Source organism: Stenella coeruleoalba, assembly GCF_951394435.1.
Source record: "Stenella coeruleoalba genome assembly, chromosome: 11".
NCBI lineage: Eukaryota > Metazoa > Chordata > Mammalia > Artiodactyla > Delphinidae > Stenella > Stenella coeruleoalba.
Genome location: NC_137157.1, coordinates 45,565,664 through 45,585,136, shown reverse-complemented (window position 1 = coordinate 45,585,136; position 19,473 = coordinate 45,565,664). Strand labels below are relative to the sequence as shown.

At 33.8% G+C, this 19,473-nt stretch overlaps 1 protein-coding gene across 3 annotated transcripts in view; it reads right to left on the bottom strand.

The window, feature by feature from the left end:
• The window catches only part of ZFC3H1 (zinc finger C3H1-type containing), a 49,229-nt gene that overhangs the window by 946 nt on the left and 28,810 nt on the right, over nucleotides 1-19,473 (bottom strand). For all 3 annotated transcript variants that reach the window (XM_079938184.1, XM_079938185.1, XM_079938186.1), the window contains 18 exons: nucleotides 18,532-18,663; nucleotides 18,304-18,425; nucleotides 17,237-17,338; nucleotides 16,913-17,032; nucleotides 15,823-16,006; nucleotides 14,302-14,488; nucleotides 12,773-12,961; nucleotides 11,892-12,129; nucleotides 9,487-9,592; nucleotides 9,206-9,404; nucleotides 8,539-8,633; nucleotides 5,183-5,293; nucleotides 4,809-4,913; nucleotides 4,512-4,677; nucleotides 3,291-3,391; nucleotides 1,030-1,131; nucleotides 334-373; nucleotides 5-67 (listed from right to left, as the gene is read on the bottom strand). In XM_079938184.1, coding sequence (XP_079794310.1) covers nucleotides 5-67; nucleotides 334-373; nucleotides 1,030-1,131; nucleotides 3,291-3,391; nucleotides 4,512-4,677; nucleotides 4,809-4,913; nucleotides 5,183-5,293; nucleotides 8,539-8,633; nucleotides 9,206-9,404; nucleotides 9,487-9,592; nucleotides 11,892-12,129; nucleotides 12,773-12,961; nucleotides 14,302-14,488; nucleotides 15,823-16,006; nucleotides 16,913-17,032; nucleotides 17,237-17,338; nucleotides 18,304-18,425; nucleotides 18,532-18,663 — 2,362 coding nt within the window. The remainder of the gene's footprint in view (nucleotides 1-4; nucleotides 68-333; nucleotides 374-1,029; nucleotides 1,132-3,290; nucleotides 3,392-4,511; nucleotides 4,678-4,808; nucleotides 4,914-5,182; nucleotides 5,294-8,538; nucleotides 8,634-9,205; nucleotides 9,405-9,486; nucleotides 9,593-11,891; nucleotides 12,130-12,772; nucleotides 12,962-14,301; nucleotides 14,489-15,822; nucleotides 16,007-16,912; nucleotides 17,033-17,236; nucleotides 17,339-18,303; nucleotides 18,426-18,531; nucleotides 18,664-19,473) is intronic.

Here is a 19,473-nt window from a genome sequence, read left to right as displayed (position 1 = left end):
TTACATCTTTCCACAGTGATGCACAAAGAGGTAACTTCTGTAAGGCTCTCTGATATAAACGGTGGACCTATAAGATAGATATATATACAATTCCATCAGGAAATGTGGTGGAAAACACCTTCATAATCCTAACTATTTGAATGGTACTTCATAATATAACAACATTCAAGACAACATGGTTATGCTGGATTTTGGAGTTTCCAAACATTTAGAGTTCTTAGGATGTTAACTTCTATGCTTTAATCCTTTTAAATTGAGAAGTCAACAAAAAGGGCAGAATAGCTATTTAAAAAAAAAAAAAAGCAACCCATCTGATAGTCAATCACGGCTTACCTCTCTTTGTCCCTTTAGAACAATCTCAGCAGCAATGGCTCTAAGAAAAAGAAAGGAATATAGAAAAGGGAAAAGAAAAATTTATATATCTTTGAACAAAATGAGATACTACCACTGGCAGAATACTGACTGTGGGAATCTGAGTACAAAACTTCCTGAAAGTAACAGGCTAAATTTCCAAGGAGGGTAACCTATAGTGAAAAGAAAAATTCAACAATTTTTATCAACTTTACAATAATAAAGCAGACCAGTGTTTTGAACATAAATAACGTTCATGAAAAATACTCATAATTACTAATTAAAAAAAATACTTGGCACTAACACCTTTAAAAGAAAGAAGACATCAGATTATAATAGGGGGAAACCCCGCATTTCAAAAGCGATAGTCTTAATATGTGTATAGCAGATCTGTTTGTTTGGTAACAGTATTGTTATCTATATGTTCTCCTTCAAGGAAAATTAAAACTATCCATTTTGCTTCTAGAGGCAATTGTTAATGAGCACGCCTTCACTCTTGGTATAAAACCTCAGCAAAAAAAAAAAAAAAAACCTCAGCAAGTGCCAAAAACAAATCTAAATTAGAAGAGAGATCTCTCCAGGGGAAAAAATAGATGTCATTTCAGATTTACCTGTCTGGAGCAAACCTTATAAATAAAAGCAATAGCTATAAAAACATGTACATGATTGTTGCATTACATTTTCCAGGTGGCCAGGCATGTTGGGATATTATATGTAAACATCTTGGCTTGAAGTTTCAGAATCTGAACATTGCTTTCTTCCCATTCATGTTGAAGTAGCCTGTAAAGTACATTCAGGAAAATGAACAAAAGCATTGCAAGTATAGGGAACTTGAGCTCTATGAGCAGAATGTTTGATGAAGCATAATTTTTGGTCAGTTAAATTCTATCGAGGCTATTCAGCAAGTATTTGTAGAATGCCTCTTACAAAACTTACCCTGGGAAAGAAACATGCAAACTAGCAAAAGGTCTAGTCAAGACCCATACCATCTTCAACAAACTAAAATAAGGCTGATGTATTCCTATAGGATACTAAAGCATTCTCTCCAAATTACACTCCACATTCTCCCTCCCCGTAAATTTTCTAAAATAATGAATTGATATATTAGTGCAATTTCTTGGTATTTTTCTTTCTTTATTAAACACAGTATACTTAATTGTGAATGTTTCTTGAGCTAAAATGTAATAAGTACAGTGACTAATTATTAAGTTCTCTATTCTGAAAAAAAAAGGACAAGGATGACCTTAAGGAAATAAGAAGTATCAAAAGTAGAACTTTACCAACAAAACCAACAATTAAACTACCTATATTCCAAAATGCCTATCATTATAGAAACTACTCAAAACATCAGCACATTTTCTATTTCACATGTTTTATCAAAGGTGATGTTTTATAATACAAATTTCTATAATTAACTTTGGCAGATTAGCATGCTTATTACTAAGAATCTTTATTATAAAACGCTATGGTGTTATTTTGTTACTCTTATCACAGTCTTAAGCCTTTGAATTTTTTTCAATCTCTTATATCATTTTCCTACATACATGCTAAGTGGAATGTAAATGCTCTAGAACACAAAGGGATATTTTATAACTATTTTAGGCACCTTATAATCCATAAAACAAGCTTAGAAACATAAGACACAACAGATGCAGTGGAAATGACAGCACAAGTAGAAGCCAAAGCTTTAGTATGCAGTGTACCTTTTTGAATCAAAAAGCACAATTCCTGAGGGTTGAAATGGGTTTTACTCTATCAGAGCAGAAAAACTACAAAGAAATGCTCTAAAAAAAATCTTGTAATTGAATGTATGAAATCCCTGGATAAGTGTTTCTCAAATGTGGTTTGAGGGCTCTAGCTCAGGAATCTGCATTTTAAATAACCATCCCAGGAGATTCTGATACATGCTAATATTTGAGAATGACTGACGTATATGAAAAGAAGTCATAGTAGGACTTCCCTGGTGGCGCCTGCCAATGCAGGGGAAACGGGTTCGAGCCCTGGTCCGGGAAGACCCCACATGCCACAGAGCAACAAAGCCCGTGCGCCACAGCTACTGAGCCTGCACTCTAGAGCCCGCGAGGCACAACTACTGAGCCCACGTGCCACAACTACTGAAGCCTGCGCACCTAGAGCCCGTGCTCCGCAACAGGAGAAGCCACCGCAATGAGAAGCCCGCACACCACAAGGAAGAGTAGCCCCCGATCGCCGCAACTAGAGAAACCCCACGCACAGCAATGACGACCCAATGCAGCCAAGAATAAATAAAAAATAAAATAAATTAATTAAAAAAAATAAGTCGAGACTTCCCTGGTGGCACAGTGGTTAAGAATCCACCTGCCAATGTAGGGGACGTGGGTTCGAGCCCTGGTCCGCGAAGATCCCACATGCGGTGGAGCAACTAAGCCCATGCGCCACAACTGTTGAGCCTGCACTCAAGAGCCCGCAAGCCACAACTACTGAGCCCGCGTGCCGCAACTACTGAAGCCCATGCGCCTAGAGCCTGTACTCCGCAACAAGAGAAGTCACCGCAATGAGAAGCCCGCGCACCGAAATTAAGAGTAGCCCCCACTCGCCGCAACTAGGGAAAGCCCGCGTGCAGCTTATCTCTTTAACACTTAAAAACCTCTTAAGTAATACTCCTTTGCTGCATAAAACATGCTTTGTGCTTATAATGCATGTACCATGGACAGATGGTATGTGCTTAGGGGACACAGGTGAACTTTACTTGAATTATATGCCCCCTTATAATCTGCAGTTTTCTGAAGTAACTAGTTCTCCACATTGACTTTTACACGAATAGTTACATATTGCTTAACAACTTTGAAATTAAAGTGGAAATGAGGCAATAGCCAAAGAGCAGACTATTAGCAAGTTTTCAAGAATAATTTTATATGAAGAGCCTATACAATTGAGCTAAGAATTTTATTTTTTCTTACCTCAGTGCAAGTCCAGAATTAGTTGGCATAATTGAGCAAAACCGTTCCAAGGTTTTGGAATGCTGGATCTTTGGAATACAGCTCAAATAAAAGAAAATAACCTGTGAAGGTTGGGGAGGTGGGGAAAGGAATACAACAAAATGTGAAATCCAGTTACCTATGTGTTTTAATGAGAAAACCAAAATGGTCTTTAAGACATGAATGTATAAATTATAACAATGTATGATGCTGTGAGTTACAGTTCCTACCATTAATTATATTAGTGACTTTCCAAATATGAATTAGGAAATATGGTCTAGTGATGAGAGCCATGGACTGAGAACACTGACAAGAAGCCAGGAGTCCGGGTTTTCATTCCTGAGTCTACCTTTACTTGCTGTATAGCTGGGCAAGTCATAGGGCTAATAATACCTGCCACATCTTGCTCATGGAATGCCCGTGTGTAAATGACTTAATGTCCATAAAGTAGTTTGAGATCCTGGGATAAAGAATGGCATAGAAGTACAAAGCATAATAATTGGTTATCCCGGTAACAACAAAACCACCCCACCAAAAAAATAAATAAATAAAACACAGAGATGTTTTAGTCTATACTGAGCTTTAGTAGCTTTTAGCTTACACGCACTGAATAAAAGGGGTCTCTGAAAATAAATCAATTTTTAAAAAACCCTTTGCTTCACTGCCTATAAGAAGATGACCTTATAAATATATCAATATCCAGACTCTACTCTTAAAATTCCAAACAGCATCTGATTTCAGCTTTCTTATGTCCTATGTATAGCTATATCTGCTTGACAAAATACTGATAAAAAGAGCAGCTATAACACGTAAGCACATTCTTACTTATTTTGAAGTTATAGAATTTTTCATTCAGTAAAATTTCCAATTACTCAAGCAAAACATTACTGACATTATTACAATTACTTCTTTTGATCTCTCTTCTTTAATACGTATTAAACCTTAACATCTCTTCACTTTTGCTTCAATGCTAAATTTTCTTAAATAGAAGATAATCAATATGCACATTTTATCTTAACTGAACTTTAAAGGGCTCTGTGCCTAGATTTTGAAGAGATAAATAGAAAACGTGGTCAAGAACAATAGTAAATGCTAGTAAAGTGGTCCTAGGAAAATCTCTCGATATTAAACAGGAGTTTTGCTATCATTTAAGTCCCCTACTTTTGTATAAATATCTAAAGAAAATAAGTTTTAAATTCTTACCCTATTATGAAATTCATAGTTGGACCAGTAATCAGCACTGCTAAAAGGAATGGGGTATCGGGCAGGGACTGTAACCAAACATCTATTCACTAAATCAGTAAAAAATCTGAATTCCTGGACTTTGTTTCTGGATCCAGCAGCTCTATTATTGGCAAAGACAAGATAACTGCCAAAAGAAAAACATCATAATTTAGAATAATTAAGCCAGTAATTCTCTAACAAGAAAGCTCATCAACCCTTCCCCAACCATATCCCCTTATTTCAAATCCCATTCTTATTAAGAGGAATTAAACTTACTCCAGCCAAATCTTCTGCACTATATCAGACTTCATGGCCACCCCTAACGCTGCCTCATATGCCTCCACTGTCTCTTTAATACTTGATTGAAGAGGATGACAAAGGCTGTTTAAAAAATGAAGGAAAACATTGTATGTCTACACCTCAATTCGATCAGGTAAAGGAATGACAAAGTATAAACATTACAGATATTATTACAATAGAATCCTTCTTTTGAGCTTTCTTTTTTTAATAACATATAAACCTTAGCATCCCTTAAATTTTGCTTCAATGACTTTAGCAACAGGTTAATTTTAACACAGTGTAATTCAGTAATAAATAACAGATGCAAGCCTAGTATGCAACATTTCTCTCCACAGTAGATAATGTCTCACCAGTATATCAGCCACAAATAAGGAACTTGGTGGTTAAACATTTCATCATCAAAATTTCCTTTACATAAACGGGCTGGAATGTCAAGTGGTCCTGGGATATTTAAGAGATACCTGAGGAAAAATATCATGTTTAAAATTATGCCTATGTACACATGGATTACTATTGCTTTTTTTTTAAAAAAAATCCTGTTTCAACTAAAACTTCCTTGTTTATACAGTAATGAGACTTTATTTTCATGTGTATACCATACCGCTTTGGTCACATCTCTAGCATCATATATTTATTATCTTATACTTACTTGAATAATTCTTCTTCTATAATGATTTTTAAAAATTTTATAGCCCAAATTAAACAAACCACCATAATCATCTAATGAAACCTAATTAAAAACAGAGAATAACAAATGAGACTACCAAGTATCTAAAATTTTCCCAAAAAATCTGTACTTTCTTGGAAAAAAAAATCTTTGAGTTATAAAACTTGATATCTGAAAACAATTTCTCTCTCACATACACACAAATACCACTCTACATTTAATTTTAGACATGATATAAAAGCGTATTCTATAACATATTGGCCCATAAGGCACTTGTCAAAAAGAGGTCTATGATCAAATAAGATTGAGAAATACTGCAAATTAAAGCCCCCTCTTAAAAAGCCACAAAACATATTAGGATATTAAAGGCTCTAAGAAGCCAATCAGTAAAAAAATCTATTTTACTTTGGTAATTCAGGTTTCCCCCCAATATATTTGAATCTGTGTGTATAACATTACTAGCATCTTCAGGAACAATGTTTTTAAAGGCAATACGTTGATTTCGACAATGACAACCTAGTATTAACTGTTCACAGTGAATTTAGCAATTATTTCAAGGAACTAAGTTTTAATGGATTAGAGAGGCTGTATGGCGGCTGGGGTGGGGGAGGTTGTGTGCTGGGGGCCGTAAGAAAGGGAAGAAATGGTACTTCTAGAAGGCAGATTATCATCCTGACTTGGCCGTAACTAGCTGTATTACCATGAGTTAATCACTTAACTTCTAAGAATATTGACTTTTCTCAACTGAAAACTGCAATAAGTAAGAAGAGATAACTTTAAATCTAATCTATATAAGACTATCCCTATGCCAACTTCAGTAAGGTGAATGAAATCCCCAAGTTAACTTTTATGGTTATCTACTAGTCTTCAAATTGATTTGAAACACACGAAAATTACTCCATCTCAATCTTTCTGTCTGTCCTTATACTAAATTTTACACATAAAATTTTCCAGTATAAAATTTATACTAAATGTTATATAGAAAGAAAAATGACAGACTCTAATTCTAAATAAATATTACAGTTCTATGTACTTTGCTTTACAATTTCTACTCAAGAAATAAAAAAGTATTTTGAACTTATGAAGAGCACTGACTTCTCCTATTAATAAGCTTCGGCTCTTTTATAAATTTTAAAAATTTCTATCAATACCAAGTTAAGTGTGGCAATGCTGAAAACTCTCTCACTTACTGCCATTCTCTTAATATTTGACTTTTGTATAAATATCTAAAAAATAGATAGGCTCTCATCTGTGCAAGCTTTCACCACATCTACCCAAAATAAGGACTTCAAATTGTCTAAATAAGCACAGGATACCTTTTCCTCATAATTCTTGGTGAATTATGAATTATAACTTTACACACAAAAAATAATAAAGCAAGATGACTTAGCAAATAATGAGAAGATTATTTGGAGTAGCCCACTTTCACATTTTTATTGTCACTTATTTATTCTGCTTCATTAAGCTGACATCAAGAAGATCTGAAGATCTTTGACCATGGCACAAACTGGCAGCATCTTCTTCAAAGCTAAAGCAATTACCTCCATGCTGAAGGGAAGATCAGAACCAGCAAGTCTTTAAAAGTCTGGTTCAGCCTTGAATTTATCCTGTGCTTAAGTCTGAGATGTTAAAGCAATCTAATTTAAACAGGGAGAAAGTCAGCATGGGGAAGCTAAACAATCTCTAAATTTCTCATACAATAGTTTAATTTTTCTCTATTAATTTGCATTTCAAATTATTCTTTTGTAATTAATTATAAGATGTTAATCTATATGTAGCAAAGCAGAAAGACTTTCAGGAAGAGTACTAACATCACTATGTCAATAAACTGGCTATCTACCGTAAGAGGACAGATGTAAAGACTCAAGTCTGGTAAAGAATGGTGACCCCAAACTTTTTGCCATATCTCAAATAAAACTGCCATGTTCACAAAATATTCTAGGGTGGATAGACCACTGACTTAACAAAATGTGGGTTATTTTTGAAAATATTTTTTTATATAACACTGCTATACTGTAGGTGGGTGCAGGGAGGGAGCACCTAAGAAAAGAAAAATATATGCAAACATTAGACTTGCATATATAAATCTAAGACTCTATCTTCACTTAGTATTTTCCACAAGAATATTTTTTTAGGAGATATCCAGCTTAGACCTATCTTCTCTCAGTTCTTCCTAACATACAATAAAAAAGTATGTCATGACAAATATCTTCCTTTTGATTTTGTTTTACTTAGGATCAGCAAACTACACCTACCTTCATAAATAAACTTTTATTGGAACACAGCCATGCCTATTCATTTATATACTGTCTATGGCTGCTTTCTTCCTACAAAAGCAAGGTTGACTAGTAGTGACAGGCCATATGGCTTGCAAGCCTAAAATATTTACTATCTGGCCCTTAAGGAAAAAAGTTCGCTGATCCCTACAGAGAGATGAGGAAGAAGGAAAGAGAACGTTAAAAGCCTCCAAAAAAACCCCACTCTTTAGGATCTGAACAAGAACTCACAGGGAAGCAAATAAAGGTAGTAAATACAGAACTCTATATAAGCTACTGAGAAAGTGATGGTTGAGAAAAGAATTCTCCAAAGTTTCTTACTCAACAACTTTCAGAAGTTAAAGCGGTTCTCTTTAGAATTTTTTTTTTAAAAAGGCATATTATTTACATTCACTTTAAAATCACCAATCCAATAAATTAAAACTCATTTTTTCGAAAATCACTGAGATTGTCTCAGGATAATTTGTTGCTACAGTATTAATTGCTAAAATTAACAATGACAGTAATTAAAAGAAGCATGAATCACCATGGTGTTAACATAAATTTAGTGTTCTTAATGCAAAGAATGCAAAACATTTTACATCTTGTGTCTATTTTTATTAAATTCTACTGCCCTTATAACAATTCTGTAAGAGGGTATTCAAGTGTCCTAAAAAAAAAAAATCAGTCTAAAGTATAATCAATCCACCAAGAAACTGGTAATCTTTCCACTGAGCTACACTATTTCTCATTCCTCTACAAATCAAGAGTTCTACAAACTTACCGAAACAGATCCAAGTTACTATACTTCTCAAACCCAGGTTTAAAGAAGGATGCGATAAATTTCCGCAAAAATGGAAGAAGATTATCTCCTCGATTCTATTTTTAAAAGAAAGAGGAGGGATACACATTAGGCTTACAATGCTTAATTAAAATCTTTCAAGGGAGGAAAAGCCCTCCCCCGCCCCCCCAACCACTGATTAGATTAGGTTTTTTGAGTAGGTGGAGGTAGAGATGACTTTTGTATTCTGATCTCCAAATTGAACTAAACATTAAACAGTTTAACACCCAATATACCACAAGCTCAAGTTTCACTCACCAATTTCACCAATTAGCCATTAAGCTCTATTTACATGTTTGGCACTGTGCTAGGTGTTGGGAGTAGGGGAGCTCTAAATCAGAATAAGACATGGTCCCTGCCCTCTGGGAGTTCTTAGAGTAGTATACAAAGTAGTTATAAGCAAAATTACAATGTAATGTAATTAAGTGCAATGGTAGAACTATGCATGAGGTATTATGGCAGAAAGAGAAGGAATACCTAACAGTATTGCAAAGGGCAAAAGGATCAGTAAAAGCATCCCAGAGAGGCTGATGCCTGAAACATCTTAAAGGATGAATAAACGTGAAACATAAAAATATCATATTTAAGAATTATGACTTTTTTTTTTTACCTGCGAGATGAAGAATTTGCACGTATGATAAAAAACCTCTGCATTCTGAAGATTTTTTTCAAATGCAGTAAGCCACACTGCCCTAGCTTTGTCGTGCTGATTTGTTTCCAAATATAAAGCAACAAGGGATTCCAACAACTGGCAGTTCATGGGACATGATTCCAATAAATATTTACAAAGCTTCACTGCAGCCTCATACCTTCACAAGAAAAACACACATTTAAACACATGAAAAAATCAATTTTTAATATGAGGTTAACTGCTTGTCAATTAAGTTTTACCTCTCAAGAAGCTGGTGCAGAACAATCATGTTTGTGTAAAGTGGAACACAAGCCTCTACTCTTTCCTCAACAGTAAGGCTCTCATCTGTGCAAGCTTTCACCGCATCTATCCAAAAACACCACAATAACATGAATCAAACATAAAATGAATTATCTGACTGTGTTATTTAAACTCTAAGGTAGCCTATTCTTTTGTTTGACTACATCTTATTCACCTTTACTAAACTCCTGGTTTTCACCCAAAGGAGGTATTTCAGGTATCTCCAAACTCCTAAAATTAAATCTTTCACCCTCACTTTCCTGTTAAGAATAAAACACCCAATATGAGCTCTTGCATCTTTGCATTTATACTAAATTCCTGAAAAATTATGTCAAAGAAATTAAAGAATGAATTATCTTTTCATCTTTCTCCGACCCACTTCAAGCCTTGCTCTGCTGATCTACAGCCATTTAAACGTCTCCCCCTAAACTTGATCTTTTCCTTACTCCTTCAAAACACTTTTCCCTTTGTAAAGAGTCCTTTACTCGATCTTGCTACTTCTTAGAGAAAAGTCCTCCACTGTTTCACTTTGCCCAACTGTCACCATTTCCTCCTTGCCCAAGGTGGTATGACTTCCCAGAACTGCTGAGTTTAAAAATGAATGTCATTCTGAAACAGCACTTTTGAAGTTCACTTATAAGGATCCTATCTAAACAAATCTATCTCTACATTCATTTTATCTGATTAGCATTTGATAATGTTCTTCCTCTTCTTTTTAATTTCTTCTTGCCTCTGCTTCCAAGAGATTGTTTATATTTTCTCTTGGTCTCATTCACTGACTCAATCTCCCTTTTACCCCTTACAGCTACACTTTAAAATCTCCATTTCCTCAAAGAAAGTATCTCATAGCTTCAGCTGGTGAATAACTTACTGGGAGTGCACATTAAAAACTGTAAAGCACTATATAATACAATAATTTCTATGTTGATAACTTTCAAATCCATTTCTCTATCCATAATTGTCCATTTAAGGTGCACTTCCTTATTTCCTTCTGCCAACAAGCATTTCCACTTGGGTGACCAATTGTCATTCATAAATACCACTCCTACTACCAAAATCAGTCTTCCCAATTCACCAGTTTTCTATTAGTACCCTTACCTTTTCCTGGTCTCAAAACCCTGAAATCATCTTTGACTATTTTTTCTCTTCTTCCCTGACATTTAATCTGTCCCTAATCTCTATATGGTAACTTAAAATGTCTCCAATAAATACTCTCTCTTTCCCAGGTTACTTTTTTTAATGCCTCAGTTATGGCTGTCAGCTTCTGGTTGGTTTTCCTACCTTTGGTATCATTTCTCTCCAGCATATTCTTTCTTTCTTAAAGAATTTCTATTGTCATCAAGCCTACCATACTTAAAAGTTCTTGAAAATCTGGTATCATTTCCACTTATCAAGCTTAATTCCTACTGTTCTCCAGCACAAAAAGTCTCACTTTGATAAGGACTCTCCCTTCTTCTAAGCTCCCTTTAAATCCATTGCACCAATTCCTATCTACTTGTTGCTTTTTGTTTACTTAGCTCCCCTAATAGGAATGTCCTTTTACTTCCTTTCTTCCCTAGTTTATTCAATGAACATTTACTAAGCGCTCAGTACACTGCCAGACATTATAGGCCCTTGAGAAATATAAAAATAAGACAAGAGTCCCATCTTTGAGGAGGAGGTCCACCATGTCAGTCACATTATAGGCAAGCTTCAAAGTCTAGCTCCAAGTCCTAATTTGTCTGTGAAGACATACTTGATCATGCCAACCTGCAATAATCTCTTTCCTTCAGGTTTATGGCCTGTACCATGTAATTCTCTAAATCACAGATCCCAGTCTCTTCTCTAAGCACAGAATTTAGACTATATACTAATAGACAGTTATGTGGCCTCATATGTTTATTAATTATGTCAGATGTATAGATTTTATCTTCTGACTAGGCTATATACTTATTAGAAGGGAACAGGCTTTATATCTTATATATGTTCCAAAGCAGATACCTCGGTTAGTACATAGAGGAATCAAACTCACTGACTGATGGAAAAAATATTAATTACTTGAAAAAATAAGATATTATCTTTTAACTTTCACCTTGATAGATTGCTTTACAAAATTTACCTGGTTCTATGATTCAATCAACTCATTAAACCTATGTAAATATGCTATATTATGTACATATTTAGCTGATATCCTTTGCCATAATCAGAAAAACGTAGCTTTCATAGATGCCAATGCCCATCTTATCTGATTCAATCCTTAATTTTTTAAGCATTTATATAATAAAGTGTAAAACTTGCAATACATAAATTTATTTCATTTAATTTTGAAGAATCATAATAAGCAATAAGTTGATGTTCTAAATAATTTATAAACATTTATACTTACCTTCAAATACTGCTAACAACATGTCAGGATTAGTCTTTACATCTTGAACTGCTTGCCACGGCATTAGAAATGGTTCTATATTAACAATTCTTGAAGGATTGGCATTAGACGGATCATAAAATTTTGAAGGGAGAACGTTGAATTCAATAAGATGTATGTAGGCCAGCCATGCCAAACATCGATCACTTGTTTTAAGGTATTCAGCTACTATTCCATCATTAGCCAATTTCAATGCATTCTAGGTAAAATGGAAAAATAATCTGAAGGTGTTTTTAAAAATATTCCTAATAAGATTCAACTGTGAAGGCAAAGAAGATTAAAAGTGTTTTATTTCTTTGGCATGGTTCTTAAATACCTAAGTCAAAATTCTGATACTCACCAATTTTTTGAATGGAGAAACTCTTTAGAGATATCAATACCAGATTAACATAATTTTTACTATGCTACGGTTTATGACATAATTAATGAAAAGGTTAAATTTATTTGTATATTTTAAGTATTTTGAGATTCAAAATCTAATAAGATAAAGAGAAAAGAGTAAAAATAAACAAAAAACCTCACCACACCCATATAGAAGATTTCCACTATGGACTAATTTTTTCCCTTTATGGTTTGAATATTGAAGTTTATTCTGGTGGGTACTCAGCAAATATTATTTTCATTTAAACCTCATAAACACTCTAAATAAGATATTATCCCTACTAAATAAGCAAAGGAGGAAACAGCTGTAAACTTACCCAAATTCACACAACTTACCAGTAAGTGGCAAAGATTCAAATCTAAAGCCTGTGTCCTTATCTTTCAACAATGCTACCTGTACTGTTTTAAACCTTTAAAAAATTCTCTACAGAATGTCATTAAATGCTATAATAAATGTTTACCTGTAAAACTGCAAGTGCACTTTGGCATCTTCCAGTAAATATGTGTAGCTGAACTCTAAACAAAAGAGCCTCTAAAAGCTGAAAGGACAGAATATCTGATGCTTCCCGCTTGGCTGCTCCCATCAGGAACTCCACCATTCTCTCACATACGTAATCCTTTTCTTCAAAGGTGCTTTCTAGGTGCAGAAACTGCCCAAATGGATTTCATATGATTACTCCTGCTTCATAAGAATATCTAAAACTACAGATTTTTCACATTTCATTAAGAAACTATCACATATTAAAAATTCAATTTCTATAAAAAGGATAATTACAAATATGTATAAACCCATTGTACAGTACTATAACCTAGATTTCCCCTTCTACCACAAGTTGGAAAGTGGAATCAGATGAAAACTAAAACAATACAGATACACTCTCAGAATTATCACTAAAGCAATTTCACGTCTCCTTTCCTTGAATCAATAAATGGCAGCAAGACCATGATGGATCTCCAAAAGCTCACGTTTATGATCACATACAATCTGAATTGCTCAGGTGTGTGACTGTATAAAAATTTTGAGAATAGCATTCATATAAGAAATATGTGACAAAATAATTAAAAGATTTAATCTTTTAAAGAAATTAAAAGGTCCTTTAAAGACCAAACAACTTAAGGAAAAACATCACACCCTATAATTTGTGGTGATCAATAGCATTAACTTTGGTACAAGGCTGCAGGTTAAAAGCCAAGCATTTTTCATTGTCTAAATCTATTCAGTGAGTTAGGAGAGTAACAAAGTGGCAAGTTCATTCATTAAGGGATACTATGTTATCCAAATCTGTCTGTTCTGAATTTCAGTTAGCCCGTAAATGACAGATCTGATAGTAACAGTTTATATGAAAGTTTATCTGAATCTAATAATTCCTGAGTTCAGCTGGTAAAAGTTCACATATTAATGAATATTTATTTTATAAGTGAATTAATCATAATTTTAAGTTTAAGCCTGGGTAAGAAACACCCCATTTTCTCAGAGAATGAGGAAAAACCCACTTTTTCACCAAATCTTTTAAACTTAGCAAGGTTCGATATTAGTATGATTTACAGATAAAGTTTTTTCCATAAGTAACAAGGGCATATAATAAAAAGACCAAATTATTTCCTAGCTTTCATGAAAATGTTATATAAGCATAAAAAGAATATTATTAAATTATTTTCAGGTGCTCAGCAAAAAATTCATTTAACTTTGCCCAAACCAAAACTGCTTAAGAATAGGTTAGTGTAAAATGTTTTAAAATGTTTGTTTCCTCATTACCAATAAAGTAAACAACAACAAAAATCACCTCTTCACTAAATACTGTCTTGTTTAGTCTAAGTTAATCCTGACCCAGAGAAGTGGCTTTGAGGTTACTGGACAGTGAAAGTAAGGTTATTATTATATCTATATGCAGACAAAACATATGATCTATTAACCTACACATCAATATTTAAGATAACCTAAAGAATTATTGATAACAAACACACACACAACTTTATCTTTTCTACTCACAGTCCAAAAACTTTGATAATCAGGAGCATATTCAACAGCTGTTTCACACATTTCCTGCACCTCCTCCTTGGTTCCTCTTTTTGAGAACAATCTGAGGTAATGACACCAAATTTCTGGATTGTCTTTGTTGTTTTCCAAAGCTCGAGCCAGAACATTTAAAGCAGAATCCAAGGACTCGGAACATAGCCTACATGTTTGAAAGAAAAAGCAGGACCATTTTTTTTAACACTTGAAGATACTTTTTAAATCAGTCTAGTTCTAGTAAGTCAACTTTTTAATTCCATTTTCTATTAGAACCTACCAAGAAGTTAGAATCACCAATGACAAAGGGAGGTAGATTAAGATTTTAAATCACATCCATCCAAAACAGGTCCCGATTTCCCACTGACCCAACAATTCCCTTTTAAGTGGATGTTCAATGCGCATTTACCAGATAAAAACACAGTGTTATAAAACCACTAGATTATCAACTTCAAATGTGCTTTATGTCCATATTCAGCAATACCTTTTATGATTTCCACTGGTCTGGGAATGGGAAAAGTTAAACAATTCTCCCTCAAGGCCAGCTACTACTAGCACAAAATAATCAAAGCTTTCAATATAATAGTTCTTTTCAACAGTCAAGGGCTCACTATCTCTTGGAGGAGAAAACTGTCTCTCATGATCCTATTCATAAAATAATGTACAGTTTTTTGGCCTTCACTCAGTAAATGAGTCAGAAAAGAAAACATTGTAACTTATCCTATCAACATGAAAATGACACACAAGGTAAGTTAAATAAGCACCATATTCAGGTATGTGTGATGTACTAGCATTCTGCAGTGCTACCTTAAAAAAGTTTTTATACCAAGTTTTAAGACAGAGCAGCCTGTTTAAAAAAAAAACAAAACACCTTACTATTGTAATTCTAAAATTACAGTAATAAATATTACTCCTGGTAATAAGAGATTATTCCTGGCAATCCTATCAACAAGTAGGAGTCAAAAAACACAATTATTTAATAGGAGCTGTCATTTTTGAGATAAATTACTATTTATCTTATTTGAATACACATAATATAACACCACACACAGAAAAAAGTCAATTCACCAGAATTTAGAGTTTCTTAGACAAGCTTTAAATCTCCAAATTAAAATTAACATAAAATTTAACCTGTTCCACTGTGTCTTTATCACAATTTTATTGAGACCATGACTACCTGACGTATTAAAAAATCCAATGATTAATTCTTGGACCACTCAGAATTTACTGTTTTAACTGACACTACTTTGAAATAAGAGCCTACTTAAGTTAAAAACTGTAGCTAATTTATTACCCATACACTAAGCCAAGCACATAACTCAAGATCTAATCTTAAACTTTTTCTAATAGCTTTAAAACAATTAAGTGCTTTTGGCTTTGTCAAAAAAACAAAGACTCCATTGATAGTAGCAAGGAAACCTGATTACCAGAGATGAAATAAACTTCAAACATAAAAATATAAATGTGCACCAGTTTACACAAAGATAGAAGGGGACGTACCCCTCATTTTGATTCAAGTACTTGTATGCAAGCTTGAGCCAAAGTTGTACATGAGAAGGATTTTCAAGCACACTTGCTTCTAAATTAGCAATGTCATCAGTCTCATTTGTAAAGTATCTGACATCATCTGGAGTGACAACTGTATCCAAAGCTGGAACATTTATTCGGTTCTCTGGCTGGAAGACTATAAGAAAAAGCACTATTAGCTTCACAATTTCTCTAAATCCACAAACCCAAGAAAAAACGATTGGCCTTATCTTTAAAATAATATAAAAATCTAAAGCTCATAGCTTTAAGGTAGAGCAATCATATAGTTTATTCTCCAAACCAGGACACTTCTAAGAGTAAAAAGGGATGTTAATACAAATTACACCAGGATGACAGGTATAAACTAGGACTCTGCTGGGCAAACCAGAAGTATGATCTCTCTACTCTAAGCGTAAATGACATCAACTGATAATTCACATTCATTAAGTTTTAAGAGAAAGTTATAATAATTTATGAAAATGATTTATTCCATATTCCACTACATCTAAATTAGAGAAAAAGTGTTAATGTAAATAAGTACAGGAGAGCATATTTGCTAATCCACAAATAGTAGGCAATTAAATTATGCAAACTTGAGAATATAATGTAAGATGTACTCGACAATAAGGCACTCATTTATACATTTCTTTGTTCACTCATTTAATTCATTCATTCTGTGAGCCTACTGCATGTCAGAAAACAAAGACTCAAAGATAAAACAAAACAGAACTCCTGCTCTCAAGAAGGACACAGGCCAGGCAGTAGTTCTCAAATGGAAGCAGCACTGCTCCCCTCTCCCCACTCAAGTAATATTTAAAGCTGTCACATTTACTAAAGGGTGATCCATGCATTTACTGGGCAGGGGTCATGAAAACAAAACATCCTGCAATATAAGGCACAGTCTTGCCCAAGGAAGAACTAATTGCCTTAAACGCCAAGCAGCATCACTTTTTTGAAAACAGAAACTTTTAAAAGGCTAGTAGATTACACCAAAAGATTAGCAAAGTGTTAGCAAAGTGTAACACGACAATTTAATGATTCTGGATCTTAAATTACTTCTTACCATACTTAATAGGTCCTGTAGACTGTTCTTCATCACTACTGAAATTATTCTCTGAAATAGGTTTTCTCCAAAACTTTGGCTTCCACTTTCTTTTATCTTTGTAGGTTGTAAATGGAGGTGCTAAAGTAGACAGGAGAAGACTGCTGGTTAACAGAACTAGTCTTTTATAGTTTTGAAGGATACCCAAATAGTACTCAAAAAGAGCTGAATTTATTCTATCATGTTACTCAGACATGGTATATATATATTTCTACATAATGCCAAAAAAATTGTTCTCATAAACTCTAAGGTCCTTTTGTGCGAGAGAAAGATACATATACTCACTATGGCCTTTACTTTCATTGACATTGCTCACAAGGAGAACAGCCATCTGGTCCATTGACATTCGATCTTTGTTTACTCCAAAAAGTTTCTCAACATATTTTTCTGAAATTAGAGCAATGCTATCTTCATAAAAAGTATAAAAAATATGGATTACAGAGATGAGGCTAATTAAAGAGTATGAAGTAAAGAATACTTTAAAAATTAAAGGTACTAGTCAAAAACACCTATGGCCTTCTAAAGGGCAGGGTCTACATTATCTTAACTACTACAGCAAATCCTACCATATCATGCACCCCAATGTGGACTGAAAAAAAGTATTTCCTAAAACAACCTAAGCAAGTGAAAATTAAAGTCCCTAATTAGGAATGACTAAATAGATTCAGTGATGTCACAATCACTCTGAGTTGTGATAATACTGAATTTAACAAACACTAATTCCCCTACTTCGAAAAGACTTGTAGTTTAAGGTTTAATATTTGGCACTCAATCTGGGGAAAAGCTTAACAACATTTATTCACAATGTCTGGCAGTAATCTATGCTTTCTACAGTGTCAAAGTGTATAAAGTCCTTTTTTATTTCATTGTAGAATCTGAAACTATAGTCACCTCAACTTCTAATCCCCCTCTATTTTTGAAAATAGTAAATTAAATAGGGTCTATTTTTAAATCACTGGTAATATTTCTATACTATGTTAACATATTCTTCTAAATAAAGTGAAATATTTAGATAAGCTCCGTCAAAAGAACTGTCTGCAATAATGGAAATGTCTTACATCTGCACTGTCTTACCGGTAAGCACTTACCAATACTGAGCTCAATAGTGCCTACTGAGCACCTGAAATGTGGCTAGTGTGACTGAGGAAGCCAAATTTTTATTTTAATTAACTTAGATTTAAATAGCAACACATGGCTAGTGACTACTGTACTGGACAGAGCAGATCTAGATAAAGTGTCATAGATGAATGTATTGAATTATTATGGCTATTTAAAGATGTCAACAACTGAATATAAAACTTTTAAATTGCCTAAATTCAATTTTCACTTGGGAAACAAGAGGTCTTTAAAACCTGCTGCAGCAGCAATTTCTTCATCAGTGCTTGTCTCTGAACAACCAATCAAAGACAGATTATATGACAGAATGTCCTGGAATAGCTGTTTTCGGCTAAGCGTATAGTCTTGTGTATGCTGCCTAAAATAAAATAACAACACAGAAAAGATAATCATGTATATATCAAAGCTACATAACCAAGACTGCCTTTTAAATTATAAAATGTTAACAAATAAAAACTACTCACCACTGACAATCATCATCATTACATGTTCCTGTTAAATCAAAACGGCAGAAACACTGATCTGGTTCGATCATATTACTATATGATACTGAGCTTAGGGGAAGTTTTTCCTTGGTTCGATAGTATGGACTAAATCTAAGAAGAGAGGTAGAGAGGCACATTACGATGCTCCATAAACATTCCTCAGAAATTTTTTCATTTTTTCTTTCTCAATTAAAGTTTCTATACTTTGAGCTTACTATTTATCTAATTACTTAATGCCAAAATTAACTCTAGAAAACAACCAGAATATCAAGTCATAGGGACAAACTACTTTTATACCCAGACATAAAATATCTGAAATAGAAAACAAAGAACAACAATATCCTGTATTCTAAACGTAGTGTTTTCCTACCACATAATAAAGTGGTGTATAACACTGGTATTTCTTCCACACATTACCAGCCAACCAAAAAACTAGAGAAAAAGTCTATACTACCTGGTAGGTGTTGTACAATTTTACGATTAAATCATACCAATTTAATAGTCTCACAGCTTCTAAAGAGTCTTTAAAAAAAAAAGAGACAACCTCCCAAAGTTAATCATTGGAAAGTGTCAAATCAATTTTATGAAAGCTAGCCAATGCATTCCTTAGAATAACAATAAAATTAAAAAGCAAAAATTTTAAATTCTCATAAGACTCCAGTTATTTTTCCTAAAATCCTTAATAGATATAGTAATTCAGAATTCTCCACAATTTCACCAGTAGCCAGAAATTAGGATTTGATAAGAATTAGTAAACCCAAGTGTGAGTTAAATCTTAATTCCTATTTGGTTCAAGTTTGACAACAAGGCACTTAAATTTTTATATTCCCTAAAAGGACAAGTTCATTTCTGAGCAGCCATGATTCAATTTTTTTTCATGGTCATCACACATTCCAGATTAAGATATCATTAAGAACAAGG